This window comes from Microcebus murinus, chromosome 4, assembly GCF_040939455.1.
Source record: "Microcebus murinus isolate Inina chromosome 4, M.murinus_Inina_mat1.0, whole genome shotgun sequence".
NCBI classification, from domain to species: Eukaryota; Metazoa; Chordata; class Mammalia; order Primates; family Cheirogaleidae; genus Microcebus; species Microcebus murinus.
The window spans coordinates 97,759,149-97,784,422 of NC_134107.1; the positions used below are offsets into that span (position 1 = coordinate 97,759,149).

Below are 25,274 nucleotides of genomic sequence, written 5' to 3' on the forward strand. Positions count from 1 at the left end.
AATATGTGTACATATTTTTTATATGTTTATCTTCTCAAGATTATGAACTCCTTGAGGGTAGTAACTCTGACCTACTTATGTCCCACAGTTTCCAGTCATGGGGCCTTACACAATAGTAGGTACTTTTTAAGTATTGTTAAATTGCTTTGTGTGCCTCAGAGAAATATTAATAACTGAATGGAAAAAGGATGGTGATAGGAATCTATTTGAATTACATTAAACATTTATTTCTTGCAGTGACCTTTTGATGTCATTCCTGTTTTATAGTTGAGGATACTTAGGCTCAGAGGTTAAGTGACTTAGTTAATAGTAGATCCTGACATGGAATCCAAGATTACCTCCTCCTAAGGCTTAGTTAGTTCTTTCATATACACTACCTTCTCGCTATACAACAATGTCTCAATCACAAAAGGAAAGCTGTTTATTTATTTAGAAAGTGACCTTTGCAGGTACACAACAGCAAACCTTTGCCTATTCATTCAAGCGAAGTTAGACATTTTCTTGAATGATACTGATGGTGTTTAACTACTACCATTCATTGAAATATCTGTTACCTACTTTTAATTAAGGGTCAGTGTTTCTTCAGATTATGTGTACTTTGCATGGTGATCATAGAGGCTTATATACATTGTTTTCCAGTTATACTTAATTAATGTTGTTTGTGGTGGTATTTACCACTTTTTAATTTTAGTTTATTGACACATCTGTCTCTACCCCCACTAGAGCTTCTCAGGACCCAAGGCTTTGTGTTAACATAGTCCCTCATTTTCTGCCTGATTAATTGGGGGAATCTGGTAAGGAATTCTTTTTCATTTTATTGAGTGATAAAGTAATGTTTACTAGAAGTGCTTTTATCTTACAGGGATACATCATTGTAAAACATGAATGTGTTGTTTTTATGCCTATGAATAACTCACCCAAAGAATATAAAATTCCTCATAATTCCATGTTGTAAAACATGAGTTAATTGAGTATTTTGTGTGATTAGTGATAGAAATTTTTTTTTTTTTTTTTTTGAGACAGAGTCTTGCTTGTTGCCCAGGCTAGAGTGAGTGCCGAGGCGTCAGCCTAGCTCACAGCAACCTCAAACTCCTGGGCTCAAGCAATCCTGCTGCCTCAGCCTCCCGAGTAGCTGGGACTACAGGCATGTGCCACCATGCCTGGCTAATTTTATATATATATTAGTTGGCCAATTAATTTCTTTCTGTTTATAGTAGAGACGGGGTCTCGCTCTTGCTCAGGCTGGTTTCGAATTCCTGACCTCGAGCAATCCGCCCGCCTCAGCCTCCCGAAGTGATAGAAATTTTGAAAGGTATGTAGAATAAAAGTAGAGTTGGTGTGGGGAAGAAGGTAATCTGCTCTGTTCATTTTGTGACTTTAGTTGAAGTTTTTGGTGACTCTTGCTATAAGAAAACCTGTTTTTAATATGTTGTTAGCCAGCAATATACATATAACAAACCTGTAAATCATGGTCCAGTTGGTCCCCAAGTCTTCCCCTTCAGTGGAGTTCACCGTGTATTCAAACATACAATAACATTTATACTCTGGAAAATCATTTCCCTAACCATTAACCTAGACCATTAAAAGAAAAATGGATTAAGTATTAGTTTGAAAAGTGAGCCTAAATTTTAATCACATTTTCCAATGAAGTTCTTAATTCTGATCTACATTAGGTTTGTTAGAAGGGGGGGATTATAACAAGCAAGTCATTGTGAAATGTTTTCATGATTAGCACATTTTGTGCTGGAAGGAAATAGGTGGGAGTAGTCAACCAGGAGCATTGGAAGCCAGCCTCAGCTCTGTCCCCACAATGTTCCTTCCTGCAGCAGCTTCCACAAGGAAGGGGAAAGGGTGCCCATGATGGCATTGGCCATGCACATCCACTGGGGATCCAAACAGTGGAGAGATACGGTGCCACTATCTGAGATACGCCCATGTTTCTCTGAGAAGAAATCAGTAATGACTCTGAGTCCTCTCTGCAGTTTTTGGAATGGGTGGTGAGTCATGCTTAGCAGACTCCACTGCCTGAGCACCTTCTCACAACCACCACTGACTGCTTGCTGCTTTCCCCTGCTTTGGACCTGCCATTGGGGGATGGATTAAAATGAGGCCAAATCATTGGTGCTTCATTGGGTGTGATAGGATCCTAATTCCTGCCGCCTCCTTTCTTGGACCTGTTTTAAATAGTAGTACATAGCTGTAGCACTCTGAGAAAAACAAAAATATAATTTTCAAATCATAGAATATTTAGAACAAAATGTAAAAGTACCCCTTTATCCCCAAATGACTACCCTCCCCAGAAGTATCCACCATGTGTAGTTTGGGCTCCATTCTCCCAGGCCTTAAGCCTTTTCCTAAGTGGCTCTGAGAAGGTAAATGGACACAGTATTGCCCTGGAATAATTTGTTGACTTCAGCAGGTAGTTGACTTTTTAGCATTATTCACTAAGACTGATAACTAAGAACTAATCATTTCTTACATTATAGAACAGTTTACAATTTTACATTTGCAAATACATCAAAAATCTCAAAATAATGTGTCTTAAGAGAATGAAACTGAGATTCAGAGAGATTAAATCACTTTTTCAAGTCAGCCCAGCTCATACTTATTATTTTTTTTCTGAATGTCCCCAGAGTAAAGACATACTTTTGTTTCTCATGTGGATCTTGACCTGGTATTCAGACTGTGTCAAGTGATTTCTTATAAACCAGTGCTTCTCATACATTAAGATGAATTCAGATTATCTGGGGATCACGTTAAAATGTAGACTTTGAGTAGGTTTGGGTTGAGTATGAGATTTTGTGTTCCTAACCAGGAGAAGTGAATGCAGCTGGCACAGGGACCAGACTTGCTGTGGCAAGGCTCTGTACCACAGTTGCTTTTATGTTAGATAGGTGTGGCAGATTTTTTTTTTTTTTTGAGACAGAGTCTCGCTTTGTTGCCCCAGGCTAGAAAGTGAGTGCCATGGTTCAGCCTAGCTCACAGCAACCTGAAACTCCTGGGCTCAAGCAATCCTCCTGCCTCAGCCTCCCCAGTAGCTGGGACTACAGGCATGCACCACCATGCCCGGCTAATTTTTTCTATATATATTAGTTGGCCAATTAATTTCTTTCTATTTTTTTATAGTAGAGACGGGGTCTTGCTCAGGCTGGTTTTGAACTCCTGACCTTGAGCAATCTGCCTGCCTCCACCTCCCAGAGTGCTGGGATTACTGGCGGACGGCCACCGTGCTGGCCAAGGTGTGGAAGATTTTTTTTGAAAAGAAATGGCAATAGAGTATCCTATTTATGTTTAAAATTTTAATTGTTATGTTCTTAAGTTATGAAAGTAATACTTAAAAGTACATAGTTTTAAGTGGAATTGGGATGTTTTAACACATTTTTTTCTTTTGAAAAATTTTTGGAATATTTTCATTTGTAAAAAATTGCTAAATTATGAAGATTTTCCATGTTAATACTGTATATGGGTTGCCCTGAAATTTTTTTGAAAGGACCATATAAAATCTTATGATATGGATATATACAGTATATATTTAATAAATTCTTATTGATAATCTAGGTTATTTATTGAGTTTTAATATAAGAAACAATGGTGTAGGCCGGGCGCGGTGGCTCACGCCTGTAATCCTAGCATTCTGGAAGGCTGAGGCGGGAGGATTGCTCGAGGTCAGGAGTTCAAAACCAGCCTGAGCAAGAGCGAGACCCCATCTCTAGTTTCCTGAGGAAACTCTCTCAGGAGTTTGAGGTTGCTGTGAGCTAGGCTGATGCCACGGCACTCACTCTAGCCTGGGCAGCAAGCGAGACTCTGTCTCAAAAAAAAAAAAAAAAGAAACAATGGTGTAATATTATCTATTGTGTAGTTTCCAAATATTTCTTTAGAGTAAACTAGAAATGAAGTTGCTGTGTTAAATGAAACATACATTAAAGTTTTACAAAATATGTATGGCCATATTGCCTTCTAAAAAATCTGCTTCTACTAACAATCTTTGTCTGGTTTCTTTATTTTTAGAGATAGGGTGTTGCTCTGTTGCCCAGGTTGGAGTATAGTGGCACGATCATAGCTCATTGTAACCTCAAATTCCTGGGTTCACGCAATCTTCCTGCCTCAGTTTCCTGAATAGCTGAGACTATAGGTGTGTGCCACCACACCCAGCTAATTTAAACAATTTTTGTAGAGGTGGGGTCTCAGTATGATGTCCAGGCTGGTCTCAAACTCCTGGCCTCAGGTGATCCTCCTGCCTCAGCTTCCTAAAATGCACTATTACAGGTGTAAGCCCCCAGTTTGTTGATTTAAATATAGTAGCTGATTAGTTACCTTAAGTGAAAATTATGTTAGCACCTTTCCGCAATCACACTTTCATTGCGCACAAACTGCATGCTGGTCCTGGGTGGTTAAAGATGACCCAGCACTCACATTTACAGTCCGTATAACTGAAGATGTACAAAAGGCTCTGGAAATCCTCTGTGAGTATCATGAGGCAAAGCATTACTTTACCTCTGAGGAGACAAAGAGATTGGGAATGGGAAGGGATTTTAAGCAGGCTTCACTGCAATACCCTAATTTTGTGTCTTAGTGTATGGCATCCAAAAGTGATGCTAAAGTTATGTACAGTAGTCCTTCCTTATTTGAAGTTTTGCTTTCTACAGTTTTATTTACCTATAGTCTTATAATATTACATGGAAAATTCCAGAAATAAACAATTCAGAAGTTAGTTTTGTTTTTTTTTTTGAGACAGAGTCTCACTTTGTTGCCCAGGCTAGAGTGAATGCCATGGCATCAGCCTAGCTCACAGCAACCTCAAACTCCTGGGCTCAAGCAATCCTGCTGCCTCGGCCTCCTGAGTAGCTGGGACTACAGGCATGCGCCACCACGCCTGGCTAATTGTTTCTATATATATTAGTTGGCCAATTAATTTCTTTCTATTTGTAGTAGAAACGGGGTCTCGCTCTTGCTGAGGATGGTTTCGAACTCCTGACCTCGAGCAATCCTCTCGCCTCGGCCTCCCAGAGTGCTAGGATTACACGCATGAGCCACCGGGCCCAGCACAGAAGTTTTTTTTTAAAGTAGTTTTAAAATAAATTTTTATTTTTGGAGAGACGGAGTTTTGTGTTGCCCAGGCTGGTCTCAAACTTCTAGGCTTGAGATCCTCCTGCCTCAGTCTTCCCAAGTGCTAGGATTACAGGCATGAGCCATTGTGCCCAGCCACAATTCAGAAGTTTTGAGTAGCAAAATGAAAGCTCCTGTTGTCCCTCTTCCTCCTGCCTCATGCTGCTTGAGAATCATCTGTCACTAAGGATGTGTATATACTTGTGCAATCTGGGTCTACACTGTGGGTACAATAGCATATCTAGGCTGTCTTCCTACCTGTTAGTTACTTAGTAGCTGTTGCAGTTATCAGATTGACTGTCATGGGTGCTTGTGTTCAAATAACCCTTACATTACTTTGCACTGGTCCCAAAGTGCAAGAGTAGTAATCAGATTACTGTTGCAGTTATCAGATTGCAGTTATCAGATTGACTGTCATGGGTGCTTGTGTTCAAATAACCCTTACATTACTTTGCACTGGTCCCAAAGTGCAAGAGTAGTAATGGTAGGAATTCAAATATGCCCAAGAGAAGCCAGAAATTGCTTGCTTTAAGTGAAAAGGTAAAAATTCTCAATAAGGAAAGAAAAAAAGTTATATGCTGAGGCTGCTAAGATCTGTAGTCAGAACAAATTGTCTATCTTTCAGATTGTGAAGAAGGAAAAAAATTTGTGCTAGTTTTTTTTTTTCCCTGTCCTCATGGCTATAGTGCATGATAAGTCCATAGCTAAGATGGAAAAGGCATTGAATTTGCAAGTGGACAACATGAACAGAAAAGTTACTATTGATGCAGTTGGGTTCACGGCTGTCCTTGGTTTCAGGCATCCACTGGGGTGTCTCAGAACATATCTCCCTCTGATGAAGCGGGGACCACTATAATCTCTAATTCATGCTAAATACTTGGTTTGAAGTTGCATGGATAACTCTAGATAAGGATTTATTTTTGTCTTTAAAAAAATATAATCCATGTATAAAAACCACATGGTTCAGCTGTCAAAACATGTCATTTATTTAATTTTATGCATTGTATTGAAGGTATTTTTTCTGCAATTGGTGTGACAAATCAAAGTAATGAGATTGGTAATGAGTTATAAGTAGCATGGTGTTTTTAATAATTGCTATTGTGTGGCATTTGAGAAGTGTTATGTAGTAATTATAAGTCAGGAACCTAAATGGAATTTTGATAAATCAATAAGGGAGAATAGTACTTAGAAGTAAAGCTTTTTTTCTTGGAGCTGTTATCTAATGATGATACATTTTTTTCTATAATCAGTTGACTATAAGATGATTTTTTAAAAAAAATATAGATTTCTGATTTGTCTTTGAAAAACAATCATGAGTTGTTTTAGTTTAAATAAATGTCACTGTATGTTTATAGTTGTTATACTATTAAATATCTTTAAGTTTCTGAGATGGAGTTTCTAAAATTTGAAGCTTTAAGAGACTTTAGGAATAAATTGATCTAACTATTTTATTTATAGAGGCAGAAATTGAGACCTAGAGAGGTGAATAACTTGTCCAAGGTCATAAAGCCAGTTATTGTCAGTCAACAGACTAGACCCCAGGTCTCTGGACTTGTACTCTTGTGTCCTTTCCACTGTACCTCCCATTTGCTTCAGCAATATTGATTTTTTTTTTTTTTTTTTTTTTTTGAGACAGTCTTACTTTGTTGCCCAGGCTAGAGTGAGTGCCATGGCGTCAGCCTAGCTCACAGCAACCTGAAACTCCTGGGCTCAAGCAATCCTGCTGCCTCAACCTCCCGAGTAGCTGGGACTACAGGCACGCGCCATCATGCTTGGCTAATTTTTTCTATATATATTAGTTGGCCAATTAATTTTTTTCTATTTATAGTAGAGAGGGGGTCTCGCTCTTGCTCAGGCTGGTTTCGAATTCCTGACCTCGAGCAATCCGCCCGCCTGGGCCTCCCAGAGTGCTAGGATTACAGGCGTGAGCCACTACGCCTGGCCAAGATTGATTCTTTATAAGCTGTAATAACTTTTTACATGATGTTTTATGTATAGCTCTACATATTAAAGACTTGTTTAGAGCATAACACTTGATTCATTTTTAAACATTTGGAAAACTTTGAAATGGAAAAAATGCTTCCATGGTAAATTGGTCTTTAGAGATAAAAAATTACTTAAGTCATTCATAGTCCTGCATGCTTATTGTTTTTGCCTAATTAGAAATGATAATTCCTTAGCATTAGAAAAGACTGTATTCAGAATAGCGTTAGGCTTAGGTACTGTTATCTATAACTTTCTGCTTTTTAAAAATTTAGCAGTTTCCAAGCATAGTTTTATTCTTGTAATCATAACACTTTCCAAATTTTCTCTATTGACCATTGACCCTTGGCAGAAGCAACGGGAGGAGCTAGCCCAGTGAGAAAGCTATTATGAATGGAGTACGTGGCAGCTGTACAAGGATACTGTTGGTTTCCCAGAGCTAAGCATGTTTCTTTTTAATATTGTTCTGAGTGATGCTGTAAATATACAGGCAGAAGTAAAGAAAAGGCAGCCATTTTTGCTACTGCAGGACTTGGAAAGCAAAATAAAATTGGCCAAATGGAGGACAGACTAAAGGAAAATATTTTATCTTTTAGAAATTTTTTTTTTTTTTTTGAGGCAGAGTCTCACTATGTTGCCCAGGCTAGAGTGAGTGCCGTGGCGTCAGCCTAGCTCACAGCAACCTCAAACTCCTGGGCTCAAGCAATCCTTCTGCCTCAGCCTCCTGAGTAGCTGGGACTACAGGCATGCACCACCATGCCATACTAATTTTTTCTATATAAGTTGGCCAATTTTTATTTATAGTAGAGGCGAGGTCTCGCTCTTTCTCAGGCTGGTTTCGAACTCCTGACCTTGAGCAGTCCTCCTGCCTCAGCCTCCCAGAGTATTAGGATTATAGGCGTAAGCCACCGTGCCGGGCCTCAGTGAATATTTTTTAAGCTTGGGGTGCATATTTGTGCTTTGGAGGTTAACTGCCAATTTAAAATTCACTAAGTAATAAAGGCAGGTTTTGGCTTTTGATGTTTATTAACTACTGATTTGAATTATTTATTTATTTTATTTTATTTTTTTTTTTTTGAGACAGAGTCTCACTTTGTTGTCCAGGCTAGAGTGAGTGCCGTGGCGTCAGCCTAGCTCACAGCAACCTCAAACTCCTGGGCTCGAGTGATCCTTCTGCCTCAGCCTCCCGAGTAGCTGGGACTACAGGCATGCGCCACTATGCCCGGCTAATTTTTTTTTTTATATATATATCAGTTGGCCAATTAATTTCTTTCTGTTTATAGTAGAGACGGGGTCTCGCTCTTGCTCAGGCTGGTTTTGAACTCCTGACCTTGAGCAATCCGCCCGCCTCGGCCTCCCAAGAGCTAGGATTACAGGCGTGAGCCACAGCGCCCGGCCCTGATTTGAATTATTTATATACGGCACCCTTTTGGAATTTTTTTAAAGAGGTTATAAACATTTAGGGTAATTTTTTTCTTTCTGAAGGTCATTAATATAAAGAGTATGCCTACCTTTATATTTTCTTTATGGTCTGTGTTAGTGTTCTATAGTTAAAGACTTAAGAGTTAGTATAGCATTGAGTTCCCTGGTCAGGGTGATTCATTTCAAAAAGATCTTGAGAAAAGCAAGCATTTAATCTACAGATGACCTTTTTATAAGGTCACTTTCTAAGGCAGGACAAATAACATTTATGGAAGGCACATGGTACTAGTTTGAAAATGCTAATTAAGTGTTTTCAACATTTTGTGGTATGTTGTGAGGGCTGATATATTTTTCAGTTGATTGTCATGCACAATATTTATTGATTGCCTGTTAGAGGTGGGCATTGTATGTAAGACCAGAGCAATTTTAGTTTGTTGTTGTTCTTGAAGGGCAGTACAGTTGACCCTAGAACAATGTAGGGGTTGGGGCACCTACCCCCTAGTTGAAAATTGAGTATAATTTTTGACTCCCCCTAATCTTAACTAATAATCTGTTGAGCAAAAGTCTTATTGATAACATAAACAGCAGGTTAACACATATTTTGTATTATATACTGTATTCTTACAATAAAGTAAGCTAGAGAAAAGAAAATGTTATTAAGAAAATTATATGGAGGAGAAAATATATTTACTATTCCTTAAGTGGAAGTGGATCATCATAAAGGCCTTCAGCCTCACTATTGTCAGGTTGAGTAGTTTGGGGAGGAGGAGGCGGTGGAGGCTGGTCTTGCTGTCTCAAGGGTGGCAGAGGTGGAAGAGGTGGAGGAGGTGGAAGGCAAGGCAGGAGAGGCAGGCACATTCGGTGTAACTGCTGTGTTAAAAAATCCACATATAGGGCCGGGCGCGGTGGCTCACGCCTGTAATCCTAGCTCTTGGGAGGCCGAGGCGGGCGGATTGCTCAAGGTCAGGAGTTCAAAACCAGCCTGAGCGAGAGCGAGACCCTGTCTCTACTATAAATAGAAAGAAATTAATTGGCCAACTGATATATATATAAAAAAAAAAATTAGCCGGGCATGGTGGCACGTGCCTGTAGTCCCAGCTACTCGGGAGGCTGAGGCAGAAGGATCGCTCCAGCCCAGGAGATTGAGGTTTGCTGTGAGCTAGGCTGACGCCACGGCACTCACTCTAGCGAGACTCTGTCTCAAAAAAAAAAAAAAAAATCCACATATAAGTAGACCTGCACAGTTGAAACCCATGTTGCTCAATGGTCAGCTGTATTTTTTTTTCCAGAGATACTAGGCAAGTACTGCATTTTAACTTCAATTCTGTGATTGTCATGCATTTGCCTTTAAGTAGAGAGACTATATGAGTTGGTGTGTATAGCCCTGGATATAAATGTAAATATTTTTACATGTGTTGTCCTGGCTAGAGTGTAGTGGCTATTTATAGGCACAATCATAGTGCATTGCAGCACCTCAGCCTCCCAAGTATCTGGGACTACAGGTGGTGTACCATGCCCAGCTTGCCCCTCTCTTTTGACGGTGTCCCGTTTCAGGAAGGAGATGTCCCTTCTCTTTTAAGGGTAGTGGGTGTGGTCCCTCCTAGATCCCATATCCCACTGTCTTGCCACAAACCTCTCAGTTTGTCATTTATCTCTTTTGGTTTTTTCTCAATACAGAACACGTGCAGTTTACTCTGAAAATAAAGTCTTTAGTAATGTATTTTTTTGTAATCTTTGCTGGATCTTAATCTCTTACTCTCCGTGTCAGTCTCCCCTATGTTGTTTCATGGACAACCTAGTAACTTACCATTTTTAATATTTTTATTGTAAAATGTATTCTGAATTATAAACACCTGACTTACAAATGAGGTTTTAGAATATATCACTTAAAAATTGGGAACTGTCTGTATTTGTTTTATTAATATGAGTTCTTAATTCTCTTGTACTAAGAATATAGTTGTCTTCTGAGGTGGAGTCATTTTTTGGACACATTCTCTTTTGGCTTAAACACTCGATAGGATGAACGGCTTCCTAAAATACTGTTAAAATATTTATGCATCAAATATTTCTGTTGATTCAGCTTGTTTTTAATTGCTAGGCTTATATAGGGCTATTTCTCAAGAGTTTCAGAAATGGTTTACAGGCCGGATGCAGTGGCTCATGCCTGAAACCCCAGCACTGGGAAGCAGAGGTGGGAGGATCACTTGAAACAGGAGTTCAAGACCAGCACAAGCAAGAGTGAGACCCCGTCTGTACAAAAAATAGAAAAATTGGCCAGGCGTGGTGGCATATGGCTGTAGTCCTAGGTACTTGGGAGGCTGAGGTGGGGAGGATTGCTTGAGCCCTGGAGTTGGAGGTTATAGTGAGCTATGATGACACCACTATATTCCGCACTTCAGCCTACAGGACGAGCAAGACCCTGTCTCTTTAAAAAAAAGTGTACATGGCCTGGTGCGGTGGCTCATGCCTGTAGGATCCTAGCACTCTGGGAGGCCGAGGCGGGAGGATTGCTCGAGGTCAGGAGTTCGAAACCAGCCTCAGCGAGAGCGAGACCCTGTCTCTACTATAAATAGAAAGAAATTAATTGGCCAACTAATACATATAGAAAAAATTAGCCGGGCATGGGGGCGCATGCCTGTAGTCCCAGCTACTCAGGAGGCTGAGGCAGGCAGTAGGATTGCTTGAGCCCAGGTTGCTGTGAGCTAGGCTGATGCCACGGCATTCACTCTAGCCTGGGCAACAAAGCGAGACTCTGTCTCAAAAAAAAAAAAAAAAAAAAAGTGTACAGAGAATGAAATATCTAGTTTTGAAATTTTCATATTGCTTTATCATTTGAAGAGTCTGTGATAGTTAATCATTGAATGGGAATTTTGCATTTCTGAATGGACCTAATGTTCCACTTTTGGGAGAATTTATCCTAAGTAAATAATTTGGTGTGCATAGAAGAATGAAATGCCCAAGTATGTTCATCACAGTGATACTTGCCAAAGTAGGGGGGGAAATGGTTAAGATATGGTATAGTCAGATGGTGGAATTTAGACATAATGAGCTCTTAGTGACCCAAGAAAATAGGTATTTTTATTTTTATTTAATTTTTTTGGGACGAGGTCTCACTCTGTTGCCTGGGCTAGAGTGCTGTGGCGTCAGCCAAGCTCACAGCAACCTCAAATTCCTGGGCTCAAGCAATCCTCCTGCCTCAGCCTCCTGAATAGCTGAGACTATAGGTGAGTGCCACCATGCCCAGCTAATTTTTCTGTTTTTAGTAGAGATGGGGGTCTCACTCTTGCTTAGGCTGGTCTGAACTCCTGAGCTCCCTCCTGCCTCACTGCCTCGGCCTCCCAGAGTGCTAGGATTACAGGCATGAGCCACTGTGCTTAGCCCAAAATAGGTATTTTTAAACGTGAAATAAAGAGAAGAGGCCGGGCGTGGTGGCTCACGCCTGTAATCATAGCACTCTGGGAGGCCGAGGCCGGAGGATCGCTCAAGATCAGGAGTTCGAAACCAGCCTGAGCAAGAGCGAGACCCTGTCTCTACTAAAAATAGAAAGAAATTAATTGGACAACTAAAAATATATATAGAAAAAGTTAGCCGGGCATGGTGGCGCATGCCTGTAGTCCCAGCTACTCGGGAAACTGAGGCAGAAGGATTGCTTGAGCCCAGGACTTTGAGGTTGCTGTGAGCTAGGCTGAAGCTGTGGCACTCTAGCCCGGGCAACAGAGCAAGACTCTGTCTCAAAAAAAAAAAAAAAAAAAAAAAGAGAAGAATGCTGGACTTTTGCTTCCATTGGTGTTAAACTAGGTTGTTTTGAACCAGTTATACTGCTGACAATTAGAAAAGCTAGATGATACATGCAGAAAAGGAAGAAACTAAAGTTTTTTTAAAAATTTGAAAAAAAAATAGATGACATAGATGAATTATCAAGGCAGTGGGAAATTATAAGGCCAAGTTCTAGAAGATGAAGAAAGCTATGAAGGCTGAGTTTGATGTTTGAGGCTGTCTTGCTTCTTGAGGTCATTGTTGATTCTGGAAGTGATAGCTGAATGGTGAAGCTGAATAGACTTTTCAAAATACTTATATCCAGCAGGACAAAACATTAGAATTAGGGCCTGCCATGGTGGAGGGCCCTGGAAAACACCCTAGGATTTTGGGTCCCTGAGGGCCTTAATTTTAGGTCCCTGAGGGCCTAAATCATAGGAATAAGGAAGAAATACAAGAACAGTCTATATAGAAAAGAAAGCCTAGCTTTTAATCATCTCAATTCTGGATTGTATTAAGATGATCTGGGATTCCTAGTGTCCCTAGCCTAGCTTCCTGCCAGAAGCAAAAGTAAATCCTTTCTGGATAATAGCATCCATAGTCCCAGAATGTCTATAGTGGTTTTTTTTTTTTTTTTCCCTAAAAGATGGGGTCTTGCTACAATGCCCAGGCTGGAGTGCAGTGGCTGTTCACAGGCACCATCCCACTACTGATCAGCGTGGGAGTTTTGACCCGTTTCGTACCTGTTGCGATTCTTACCTGGTCCAGTTCACCCCTCCTTAGGTGACCTGGAGGTCCCCTGCTCCCAAGAGGTTACCATATTGATGCCGAACTTAGTGCGGACTCCAGATCTGCATAGCACACCACAGCCCAGAACTCCTGGACTCAAGCGATCCTCTTACCTCAACCTCCCAAGTAGTTGGGACTATAGGTACACGCCACCACGCTTGGCAAGTTTTTAAAATACAGTGTCTAACATTCAGTAAAAAATAGGCATATGAAAAGAAAAGATGCAACTGAAAACCAAAAATTGGAAAAATTAACAATAGGTACTATAATACATGCATGGAGGGAATGCAGATATTTGTTATCATTCACGGACTAAAAAAAATCTATGATAAGTTAGAGGAATTAAAGGCAATTGATAATTTTGAGAGACTTGATCAAAATGAAATAGAAACTCTAGAACTAGCCGGGCATGGTGGCTCGTGCCTGTAGTCCCAGCAACTCGGGAGGCTGAGGCAGGAGGATTGCTTGAGCCCAGGAGTTTGAGGTTGCTGTGAGCTAGGCTGACGCCACGGCACTCACTCTAGCCTGGGCAACAAAGTGAGACTCTGTCTCAAAAAAAAAGAAAAAAAAAAAGAAACTCTAGAACTGAAAAATGCAAGTACTGATATTAATCAGGAGATTGGTTTAGCAATGTAAATATAGCTAAAGAGAGAATTAGTGAAATAGCATATATCAGGAAAAAAAAAATCCAGACTGAAGCATTGAGACGAAAGGGTAGAGAATACAGAAAAGAGTGTAAGAGACATATGGAATATGATGAAAAGGTTTATGTATATATAATTGAAGTTCCAAAGGAGAGGAGAAAGAGAATGGGGCAGAATCGATATTTGATGAGAATATATTGGCTAAGAATTTTCCAAAACTGATGAAAATCATCAAACCACAAATTAAGGAAGCTGTGTAAACACCAAGCAGGAAAGCTACAAAGAAAACCACACCCAGGCACATTTTAGTAACCCTGCTAAAAACTGGAGTCAAAGACAAATCTTTTTTTTTAATTTTTTAATTTTTTTTATTTTTTTGAGTCAGAGTCTCGCTTAATTGCCCAGGCTAGAGTGAGTGCCGTGGCGTCAGCCTTGCTCACAGCAACCTCAAACTTCTGGGCTCAAGCAATCCTCCTGCCTCAGCCTCCCCAGTAGCTGGGACTACAGGCATGTGCCACCATGCCCGGCTAATTTTTTCTATATGTATTAGTTGGCCAATTAATTTATTCCTATTTATAGTAGAGATGAGGTCTCACTCTTGCTCAGGGTGGTTTCGAACTCCTGACCTCGAGCGATCCGCCCGCCTCAGCCTTCCAGAATGCTAGGATTACAGGCGTGAGCCACCTCGCCCGGCCAAAGACAAATCTTAAAAGCAACCAGAAAATAAAAGACATTTTTACCTTCAAAGGAACAACTATTAAAACTGATATCCTGACTTTTCAACAGTAACAGTGACACCCAGAAAACATGAAATAATAGCGTTAAAGTGGTGACAGAAAATAACCGCCAATCTTTATCCAGTAAAAATATCCTTTAAAAGTGGGTACAAAATAAAGATGCTTTCATACAAAAACAAAATAAAACAAAAAGCCCCCACAGGATTTGTAACCAGCACAGAACTACGTTTGAAATACTAAAGAATGTTCTTTCTAGAACTTAATGAGGCAAAAAAAAAAAAAAGAAAAAAATTATTAAAAAAAATCAAAAAATTTTTTATTTTATTTTATTTATTTATTTTTTGAGACAGAGTCTCGCTTTGTTGCCCAGACTAGAGTGAGTGCCGTGGCATCAGCCTAGCTCACAGCAACCTCAAACTCCTGGGCTCAAGCAGTCCTCCTGCCTCAGCCTCCTGACTGGCTGGGACTACAGGCGTGCGCCACCATGCCCGGCTAATTTTTTTTCTATATATTAGTTGGCCAATTAATTTCTTTCTATTTATAGTATAAATGGGGTCTCGCTCTTGCTGAGGCTGGTTTTGAACTCTTGACCTTGAGCAGTCCGCCTGCCTGAGCCTCCCAGAGTGCTAGGATTACAGGCGTGAGCCACCACGTCCGGCCCCAAAAATATTTTATTTTAATTTTTTTTTTTTGAGACAGAGTCTCACTTTGTTGCCCAGGCTAGAGTGAGTGCCGTGGCGTCAGCCTAGCTCACAGCAACCTCAAACTCCTGGGCTCGAGTGAACCTTCTGCCTCAGCCTCCCGGGTAGCTGGGACTACAGGCATGCGCCACCATGCCCGGCTAATTTTTTATATATATATCAGTTGGCCAATTAATTTCTTTCTATTTATAGTAGAGACGGGGTCTCACTCTTGCTCAGGCTGGTTTCGAACTCCTGACCTTGAGCAATCCGCCCGCCTCGGCCTCCCAAGAGCTAGGATTACAGGCGTGAGCCACAGCGCCCGGCCCCAAAAATATTTTAAATAAAACTAAAGAATGTTCTTTAGGCTGAAGTAAAGTGATTCTAGATGGATGAGAAGAGCACTGTCAGGGGCAATTATGTGGATAAATATGCATGAGTATTGGCTGTATAAAAAATAGTGATAATAATGACTTGCGGACTTTAAAAGATACATCGGCCCGGGCGCGGTGGCTCACGCCTATAATCCTAGCTCTCTGGGAGGCCGAGGCGGGCGGATTGATTGCTTGAGGTCAGGAGTTCGAAACCAGCCTGAGCGAGAGCGAGACCCGTCTCTACTATAAATAGAAAGAAATTAATTGGCCAACTAATACATATAGAAAAAAAAAAATTAGCCGGGCGTGGTGGTACATGCCTGTAGTCCCAGCTACTCGGGAGGCTGAGGCAGCAGGATTGCTTGAGCCCAGGAGTTTGAGGTTGCTGTGAGCTAGGCTGACGCTATGGCACTCACTCTAGCCTGGGCGACAAAGCGAGACTCTGTCTCAAAAAAAAAAAAAAGATACATGGAATTAAAGTATGTGGTAGTAATAACGCACAAGTAGAAAGGAGAGTAAATGGAATTAGTGCTCCAAGGTTCTTGCATTGTCTGAGAAGTGGTAAAAGTACTAATTTATATAAAATTTCACAGATCATGGGTACATGTTAGTCACTAAGGTAACCACTAAAAGAATAAAGAATGTATATTTGATAAGCTCATGGAGGAGAAAAATGGGAAAATAAAAAATGGTTAAAGCAAAAGAGGGCAAGAAAGGGAAGATAAAGGAACATGGAACAGGTGAGACACAGAAAACAAATAGTGAATTATTTTATTATTTATTATGACGGTTGGTTCTAGGTAAAGCATATGAAAAATGCCAATCTTTGAGCTGTAAGAATAGCAATTTCAGCTGGGTGCTGTGGCTCACACCTGTAATCTTAACACTCTGGAAGGCAGAGGCAGCAGGATCGCCTGAGGTTAGTGAGACTCTGCCTCAAGAAAATAAAAAGCAATTTCATAATACCTTAAATGTAAACAGATCAAATTAGTTAAAATCAAAGATGGTCAGAATGAGTTAAAAAGAAAGCAGCTATATGCTGTGTACAAAGAGTCATGCTTTAAATGTAAGAATACAGGAAGTTTGGAAGTAGAAGGATGGAAAAACATACTCTATGTAAACACCAACCTAAGAAAGTTTATTTAACTATTATATATAAGATAAAGTTGACTTTTAAGACAAGAAATATTCCTAGGGAGATAAAGAAGGCTATTTAAATGATAAAGACTTTAGTTTATCAAGAAGAGGCAAAAAGGATGTTCAAGTTTATATAACATTATAATTGTATCAATATTTTAAAAAACGAGTGGAAGAAAGGTAGTTCAGTAATCTTATGAATTAGCATAACTTTAAAATATTACTTTTATCAAACTAATCAGTATTTGCATATATGATTTGTGTGGGTTTTTTTTTTTCCTTTGAGACCGTGTCTTGCTTTGTCACCCAGTCTGGAGTGTCATGGTGTCATTATAGCTCACCACAACTGCAAACCCTTGGGCTCCTGTGATCCTCCTGCTTTCAGCTTCCCTAGTAGCTGGGACTACAGGCATGTCCCACCATGCCTAGCTAATTTTTCTGTTTTTTGTAGAGACAGGTCTTGCTCTTGTTCATCTGGTCTCGAACTCCTGAGCTAAAGCATTCTCCCGCCTAAGCTTCCCAGAGTGTTAAGATTTCATACATGAGCTACCGCACCAGGCCTGTTTCTGGTTTCTTTAGATCAACTTTGTTTGACAGGAGCTTCCATGTTGTAGTTAGTATAGTATAATACTGTTGCTATGTATTATTCTATTGTAATGAATATATCACAATTTATGTATATTGTTGGACATTTGGGTTATTTCCAGTTTTCATTATTACTAATAATGCTTTTCTGCACATTTGTGTGTATATATCCTAGTATACCTTTCCAGGCATGGATCTGCAGATTCATAGAGTATACAAATCTTTTACCTGACAATACAGTGCTGAGCTGTTTTCCGACTTGGTTGTATCAGTTTAGATTCCCACCAGCAGTCTTTGAAGGGTTCCTTTTGTTCCACATCCTTGCCAAGCAAGAATGTTGGTGTTGCTGATTTGGTGTGTGTCTAATTGTGATCTTATTTTCATTTTCTTGAATGTTTAATGAGGTTGAGTATCATATCATATTTTTTGGTTATTTGGATGTAATTTTTTGCTTTTATGATAGTCTCAATCAAGTCTCATCCATTTTTGTATTAGATTGTCTATAGTCTATCTTATTGGTTTGTAGATGTTGTTATATATTCTGTGTGTGTATGTCTGAATATGTATATTCTGGTTCACCCCTCCCCCTGGATATATATGTATTATAAATATCTTCTGATTTTGTGACTTGTGGTTTTACTTTTTGTGGTGTCTTTTTTTTTTTTGAGACAGAGTTTTGCTCTGTTGCTTGCGTTAGACTAGTGCATTGGCGTCAGCCTAACTCACAGCAGCCTCAAACTCCTGGGTTTAAGTGATCCTCCTGCCTCAGCCTCCTGAGTAGCTGGGACTACAGGCATGCACCACCATGTCCAGCTAAGTTTTTCTATATATATTTTTAGTTGTCCAATTATTTTTAGTAGAGACAGGGTCTCGCTCTTGCTCAGGCTGGTTTCAAACTCCTGATCTTGAGTGATCTTCCCGCCTCTGCCTCCCAGAGTACTAGAATTATAAGCTTGAGCCACTGCTCCCTGCCTATGGTGTCTTTTTTTTTTTTTTTTGACACAGAGTCTTGCTTTGTTGCCTAGGCTAGAGTGAGTGCCGTGGCGTCAGCCTAGCTCACAGCAACCTCAAACTCCTGGGCTCAAGCGATCCTTCTGTCTCAGCCTCCCAAGTAGCTGGGACTACAGGCATGTGCCACAATGCCCGGCTAATTTTTTCTATATATATTAGTTGGCCAATTAGTTTCTTTCTATTTATAGTAGAGACGAGGTCTCGCTCTTGCTCAGGCTGGTTTCGAACTCCCGACCTCGAGCAATCCGCCCGCCTCAGCCTCCCAGAGAGCTAGGATTACAGGCGTGAGCCACCGCGCCCGGCTTTTTTTTTTTTTTTTGAGACAAAGTCTCACTTTGTTGCCCAGGCTAGAGTGAGTGCCATGGCATCAGCCTAGCTCACAGCAACCTCAAACTCCTGGGCTCAAGCAATCCTTTTGCCTCAGCCTCCCAAGTAGCTGGGACTACAGGCATGTGCCACCATGCTTGGCTAATTTTTTCTATATATATTAGTTGGCCAATTAATTTCTATTTATAGTAGAGATGGGGTCTTGCTGTTGCTCAGGCTGGTTTCAAACGCCTGACCTCGAGCAATCCTCCCGCCTCAGCCTCCCAGAGTGCTAGGATTACAGGCGTGAGCCACCGCACCCAGCCTGTGGTGTCTTTTGATAACCAGTTCTTTTAAAGTATAATAGTAGAATTTAATTAATATTTTACTTTATAATTAGTGTTCTTTATGGTCCTGTTTAAGAAAAACTTTTCTTTACCATGAAGTAATGTAAATAACTTTTTTTGTATTCTAAAGCTTTTTAGATTTGCCTTTTACATTTAGGTCTATAACCTACCTGGAATTAATTAATTAATTAATTTTGGTATAGTATAAGGTGAGGCTTTAGTTTTCTTTTTTTCCCATGTGGATACCCAATTGTTCTGTGACCATTTTGGGAAAGTAACCTCTCCTTTGTCATAAAGCAAGGGTCAGTATATGTGTGGGTCTATTTCTGGATTCTTCTGTTTTTAGTCTTTTCTAGACACAGAGAAATCCCTGTAAATAGAAAGCACAAAAAGATGGTAGGAATAAATACAAATTATCAGTTGCAGTAAATATAAAAGGGACTAAATTCACCTTTTAGAAAACAAAGATTGTTACATTGGATTTTTTAAATCTAACTATATGTTCTTTAAAAGAAACCCATTTAAAACATAAGAACTCAGAAAAGTTAAAAGTAAAAGATGGGGAAAAGAATTAGCAGGCAAATTCTGAGAGTCCTGCATTTGTATGGGAAGGAACAGAGATGTCTCAGTTTAGCCTGAGGCTTTGCTGGGTCTAAGTCCTCTCAGCTTCTGTCCACTAATGGTTGTTAAAATTTAAGCCCCTAGATTACAGAGATTTACCTCTCCCAGGGCAGCCATGTCCATTATTTCCGCCCCTGGGAATTTTCTTCACTCTATTGTGGGGTTAGCCATGTAATTAAAAGTAATTTTCAGTATTTCATCTAGCAGCTTTTAGGCATTTGTGTGGATGTTTCCCCCCTAGTTTTTAGTCTACTGTGTGTTGTCTGCACCATTAGTCTTTCATAGGGCTTTAAGAGCCTAAGAACCTACCCTTTGGGCCAGGCTTGGTGGTACATGTCTGTAGTCCCAGCTACTTTGGAGGCTGATTTGGGAAGATCATTTTAGCTCAGGAATTTGAGGCTGCATTGAACTATGACCGTGCCATTGTAGCCTAGCCTAGGTGACAGACCCAGAATCCTGTCTGTTTTCTTTTTTTTGAGACAGAGTCTCACTCTGTTGCCCTGGCTAGAGTGCCATGGCATCAACCTAGCTCACAGCAACCTCAAACTCCTGTGCTCAAGCAATCCTCCTGCCTCAGTCTCCCGCCCAGCTAATTTTTTCTGTATATGTTTTTAGTTGTCCAATTAATTTCTTTCTATTTTTAGTAGAGACAGGGTCTCGCTTTTGCCTCAGGCTGGTTTTGAACTCCTGACCTTGAGTGATCTGCCCTCCTCGGCCTCCCAGAGTGCTTGGATTACAGGTGTGAGCCACCTCAACGGAAGATCCTGTCTCTTGAAAAAAAGAAAAAGAAAAAAAAGCACTCTTCTGGGAGACCCCTAAAAATCTAAAGTGATTGCTTGTGGACAGTGGGTGTTACGGGTCATTTCTTATATTCTCATGCATTTTTCACATTTCTGCAAAACACATTATTTCATAACTTTTTGAACTTTAAAAAGGAATTTGTCCTTAAGATTCCCCAAGTAATAGCACTTCTTTTCCATTTGTTGCAGGTGGTGCGGTTGTGTCAGAACCCAAAGCTGGCGCTAAAGAATAGCCCACCTTATATCTTAGACCTGCTGCCAGATACCTACCAGCATCTCCGTACTATCTTGTCAAGATATGAGGGGAAGATGGAGACACTTGGAGAAAATGAGTATTTTAGGGTGTTCATGGAGAATTTGATGAAGAAAACTAAACAGACCATAAGCCTCTTCAAGGAGGGGAAAGAAAGAATGTATGAGGAGAATTCTCAGCCTAGGTAATGAAGAAATACTACACAAATGTTAATTCAGGTCTGTGACTGCCTGAGTGCCTAACATATAGAAGTAGTTGAGTTGGTTTTAATTTTATGTTAATAGGAATGGAAAGTTGCCATTTGATTTAAAGGGGTGTTTTATATAAAAGGTTGCCTTGGAGGACATTGTACCATCAATAGCTGTGACAGATATGTTTATAAAAAATCAGAGACTTATAGTCATGAAAATGAGTTGGAAGCAGTAGATCTTTTGGAGACCATGAAGATCATGAATTAAGAGGCAGAGCTTGCCAGAAGCTGTAGCATATTAAATAAATTTTAAGTGTGGGATAATAGGAGAAAAAACAAGCCAGTAGTGTAGATAACTTTAAAAAAAAAAAAAGATCAGAAATAACATTTCCTTTATAGGTAAAAGTAATTTTTCATAGAAAAGGCAGAGACAAATACAGTTAATTTAATAAATATTTGAGGGACCCCTATGTATTCTTGTGTACTAATTAAATACTAAAAACTATAGGTTATCCCACATGTTGTTAGCTTGGCTGTTGTAAATTATATACAGAGAGTGGTCGGGTGCGGTGGCTCACTCCTGTAATATTAGCATTCTGGGAGGCCAAAGCGAGCGGAAGCGGGCAGATCACTCAAGATCAGGAGTTTGAAACCAGCCTGAGCAAGAGCGAGGACCCCCCTCCCCCATCTCCACTAAAAATAGAAAGAAATTAATTGGACAATTGAAAATACGTAGAAAATATTAGCTGGGCATGGTGGCAAATGCCTGTAGTCCCAGCTACTTGGGAGGCTGAGGCAGGAGGATTGCTTGAGCCCAGGAGTTTGAGGTTGCTGTGAGCTAGGCTGATGCCACTGCACTCTAGCCAGGGCAACAGAGTAAGACTCTGACTCAAAAAAAAAAAAACACCAAACAAACAAACAAACAAGTCATAGTCGAAACCAGAGAAAGAAATACGTTTTTTTTTTTCCCCTTAGAGAAATTCAGGGATCTTCTAAAGAGAGAAATAAGTTAACTGTATGTGTGGATGTAATTGTGTTTGATTTTGTCCAATAGGAAATACCAACTCATCTAGAAGAAGTAATACAACAAAAATTTCACACAAATTATTTAGTAAGTTACTCTTGAGGAGTGACTTGAAATTGGGAAGAACAGTAATTTCTAAGGATATTAGGTTAACATGCATGACTCCAGCAGTAGTAACCTACTCACTGCTACTCTTGTCTGCCTTTCCTTTAGATCTGTTGGCTTAGATTCTGGCAACACTAATCTCTCACTTGAAATTTTAGCCACATCATTATCCATATTACCTTGATTCTATCGAATTACTCAAAATTAGTCCAGAATATCAGTTATCAGTCTTTTCTTCTTAAAAAGATTTCTCGTGAATGAATTCAATCTGTGGGAACCTTTGTAACTTCTAATTTATATGTAAATGAACTTTTATTCCTTTTAAATGTCTGAATTTCAGTCCGGATGTGGTGGTTTATAACTATAATCCCTGCACTTTGGGAGGCTGAGGTTGGAGGATCACTTGAGGTCAGGAGTTCCAGACCAGCCTGGCAACATAGTGAGAGCCCTTCTCTAGAAAAAAATAAAAATTAGCCGGCCTGGTGGTGTAGGCCTGTAGTCCCAGCTATTTAGAAGGCTGAGTGGGGGTGGGGTGGGGGAAATCCCTTAAGTCCAGGGTTTGAAGTTGCAGTCAAAGAGCTATGATCAAGCCACTGCACTCCAGCCTGGGGCTACAGAGTGACACCCTGCCTGTAAAAACAAACAAAAAGTAAATTAATCTATTTTATGCTTTTTGTTAAAATAAAACCTTGACTATATGGACCTCTTAGCCAAGTAGTCATTTTGTATTGCTGAGTTTCTAAAAAATCTGATACTTAAGAAATTTATTTACCATATATTGTGAACTAGGTTCTGTCTAGTTTTAGGAGGTGAAAAGGAGGATTAAGCATTCAAATGTGATGTAATGTTACAAATGCTTTAATGGAGATAATCTACAAATGCTGTGTGAATGCAGTTTTGCCTAGTGGCATCAGAGAAGGTGGCATAGAGGAAGTGTTATTTGAACTAGATTTTGAAGGATAAGTAGGAATTTTCTAGGCAGAGAAGTCAAGAAAAAACCTGTAACACAGTGGCATGAAAATGCAAGCTCTGTATGTTTAAGGAACATGAGTCTGGTCTGACTGGAATTGCTAGAGATAAGCTGGAAGTACAGGTTGGAGTCAGATTGTAAAGGGCTGTTCTTTGACCTCTAGACTTTCTCATATAACAGTTTTTTTAATGCCATTTTTATAATGAAGTAAAAATTGTAGATTTTCCTATCTTAGAGAGCTTACTGAACATTGTTTAATTTTTTAGTCACTGATGGTTTGTCACTGAGAGGCAACATAGTATACTGGTTAAGCAGATGGACTCTGAAGCTAACTGCCAAGTTTGAATTTTTTTTTCTTCCTCTCTTCCTTCACATGTTTGAATCTTAACTTTGCCACTTACTTTAGCTATGTGATTTCTCAGTTTCTTCTGTAAAATGAAGTAATAATAGTACTTTCTTTATAGGATTGTTGGGAGTTAAAATGAGTAACTAAAGGTTCAGTACTTAGAACAGTGATTGGCACATTGATAATAAGTGGCTTAGCACTTATTACTCTTAATCATCATTTTTATTACTATAAACATAGATTATTGTGTCAGGTTATATATCAGTGATACTGTCAGGACCTAATGAAGTATGTAGTTTGCCTTTATTAAATGTATTTTTTTATATATTTGCTGTTATTAAATATAAGTATATAATATATAAAACACTATATGTAAGTACGGTTGACCCTTGAGCAATGCAGAGTTTGGGGGTGCTAACCTCCTGTGCAGTAAAAAATCTGAGTATAATTTTATGATCTTATTAAAAAAATTTTTTTTTCTATGTATTTTTTAGTTGGCCAATTAATTTGTTTCCATTTTTGGTAGAGATGGGGTCCCGCTCTTGCTCAGGCTGGTTTTGAACTCCTGACCTTGAGCAATCCGCCCGCCTGGGCCTCCCAGAGTGCTAGTATTATAGGTGTGAGCCACTGCACCCGGCCAAATCTGAGTATAATTTTAGAATCCTCAGAAACTTAACTATTAATAGCCTACTATTGACCAGAAGGCTTACTGATAATGAACGGTTGATTAGCATGCATTGTCTATGTATACGTGCTATACCAAGTGTTTTCACAGGAAAGTAAGCTAGAGGAGAGAAAATGTCATTACATTGAGTAGGAGGAGGAACTGTCTTGCTTTTCATGGTGGGACAAGTGGAGGAGGTGGAAGGGAAGGGAGGAGAGCAGTCACAGTTGGTACAACTTTCTTAAATTTTCATTTATTTATTTATTTTAGAGATGGGGGTCTCACCCTATTGCCCAGGTTGGAGTACAGTGATGTAATCATAGCTCACTGCAGTGTCAAACTCTTGAGCTCAAGTGATCCTCCCACCTTAGCCTCCCATAGTTCTCGGATTGCAGACATGAGCCACTGTGCCAGGCCCTTTTGCCTCATTTTAAACCTCACTGTCAGTATGCTTGTTTTTATCAATTTTATTTACCCTAATCTGAGGCTTTTAAACCTTTGGGCTTGGAATATGGGCTTTTATTCCAGCTCTGTGCAAATTATACATAAAGTGAGAGTAAATACATTTCATCTGAGAATCAGGGCTTTTTTAAAATAAGGGAATATAGATGGATTTTAGTGTATGATCTTTGTGACCTGTATTTTGTTTGCTTAGGGACTTTTTTTTCCTGTTCATTTTTTTATTGATATATAATTCACATACCATTAAATTTGCCCTTTTAAGTATACAATTGAGTGGTTTTTAGTGTATTCACAAAATCATGCAGTCATTACCAGAGTCTAATTCCAGAACATTTTCATCCTCCTAAAGAAACCCCATATCCATTAGCAGTCGTTCTTTATTCTCCTCTCTGGATACCTCCACCCTTCAGCCCGTGGCAGTCATTAATAGCTGCTTTCTGTCTCTGTGGACTTAGCTGTTCTGGATGTTTCATATAAGTGGAATTATATAATATGATATATATACACACATATATATATAATATGCTATATAACATAGTATATATACTATCCATGTATAGTATATAATATATACTATAATATATAGTATGCCTTTTGGATAGGGGGACTACTGTACCTTTAGAGAAATGTCTGTCAAATTCTTTGCTCATTTTTAAATTCGGTTATTTGTCTTTTTATTGTTGAGTTATAAGGTTTCTTTACATATTCTGGATACTTGACTCTTACCAGATATATAATTTGCAAAATTTCATTCTGCAGATCATCTTTTCACTTTCTTTGGTTGTTTGTACTTTTAAGAAACTGTTGACTAATTCAAGCTAGGCCTTTTGTGCCTGGCTTCTTTCATTTAGCATGTTTTCACAAATTCATTCATATTATCACACGTATCAGTACTGCATTCCTTTTTTTTTTGAGACAGAGTCTCACTTATGTTGCCGGGACTAGAGTGCTGTGGCGTCAGC

The 25,274-nt window shown here is 39.5% G+C and overlaps 1 protein-coding gene across 1 annotated transcript in view; it reads left to right on the forward strand.

Annotated features, from left to right (window-relative positions):
• Nucleotides 1-25,274, forward strand: part of CBL (Cbl proto-oncogene) — a 97,096-nt gene that overhangs the window by 5,622 nt on the left and 66,200 nt on the right. Inside the window, exon 2 of the mRNA XM_076002584.1 lies at nt 20,488-20,735. Coding sequence (XP_075858699.1) covers nt 20,488-20,735 — 248 coding nt within the window. The remainder of the gene's footprint in view (nt 1-20,487; nt 20,736-25,274) is intronic.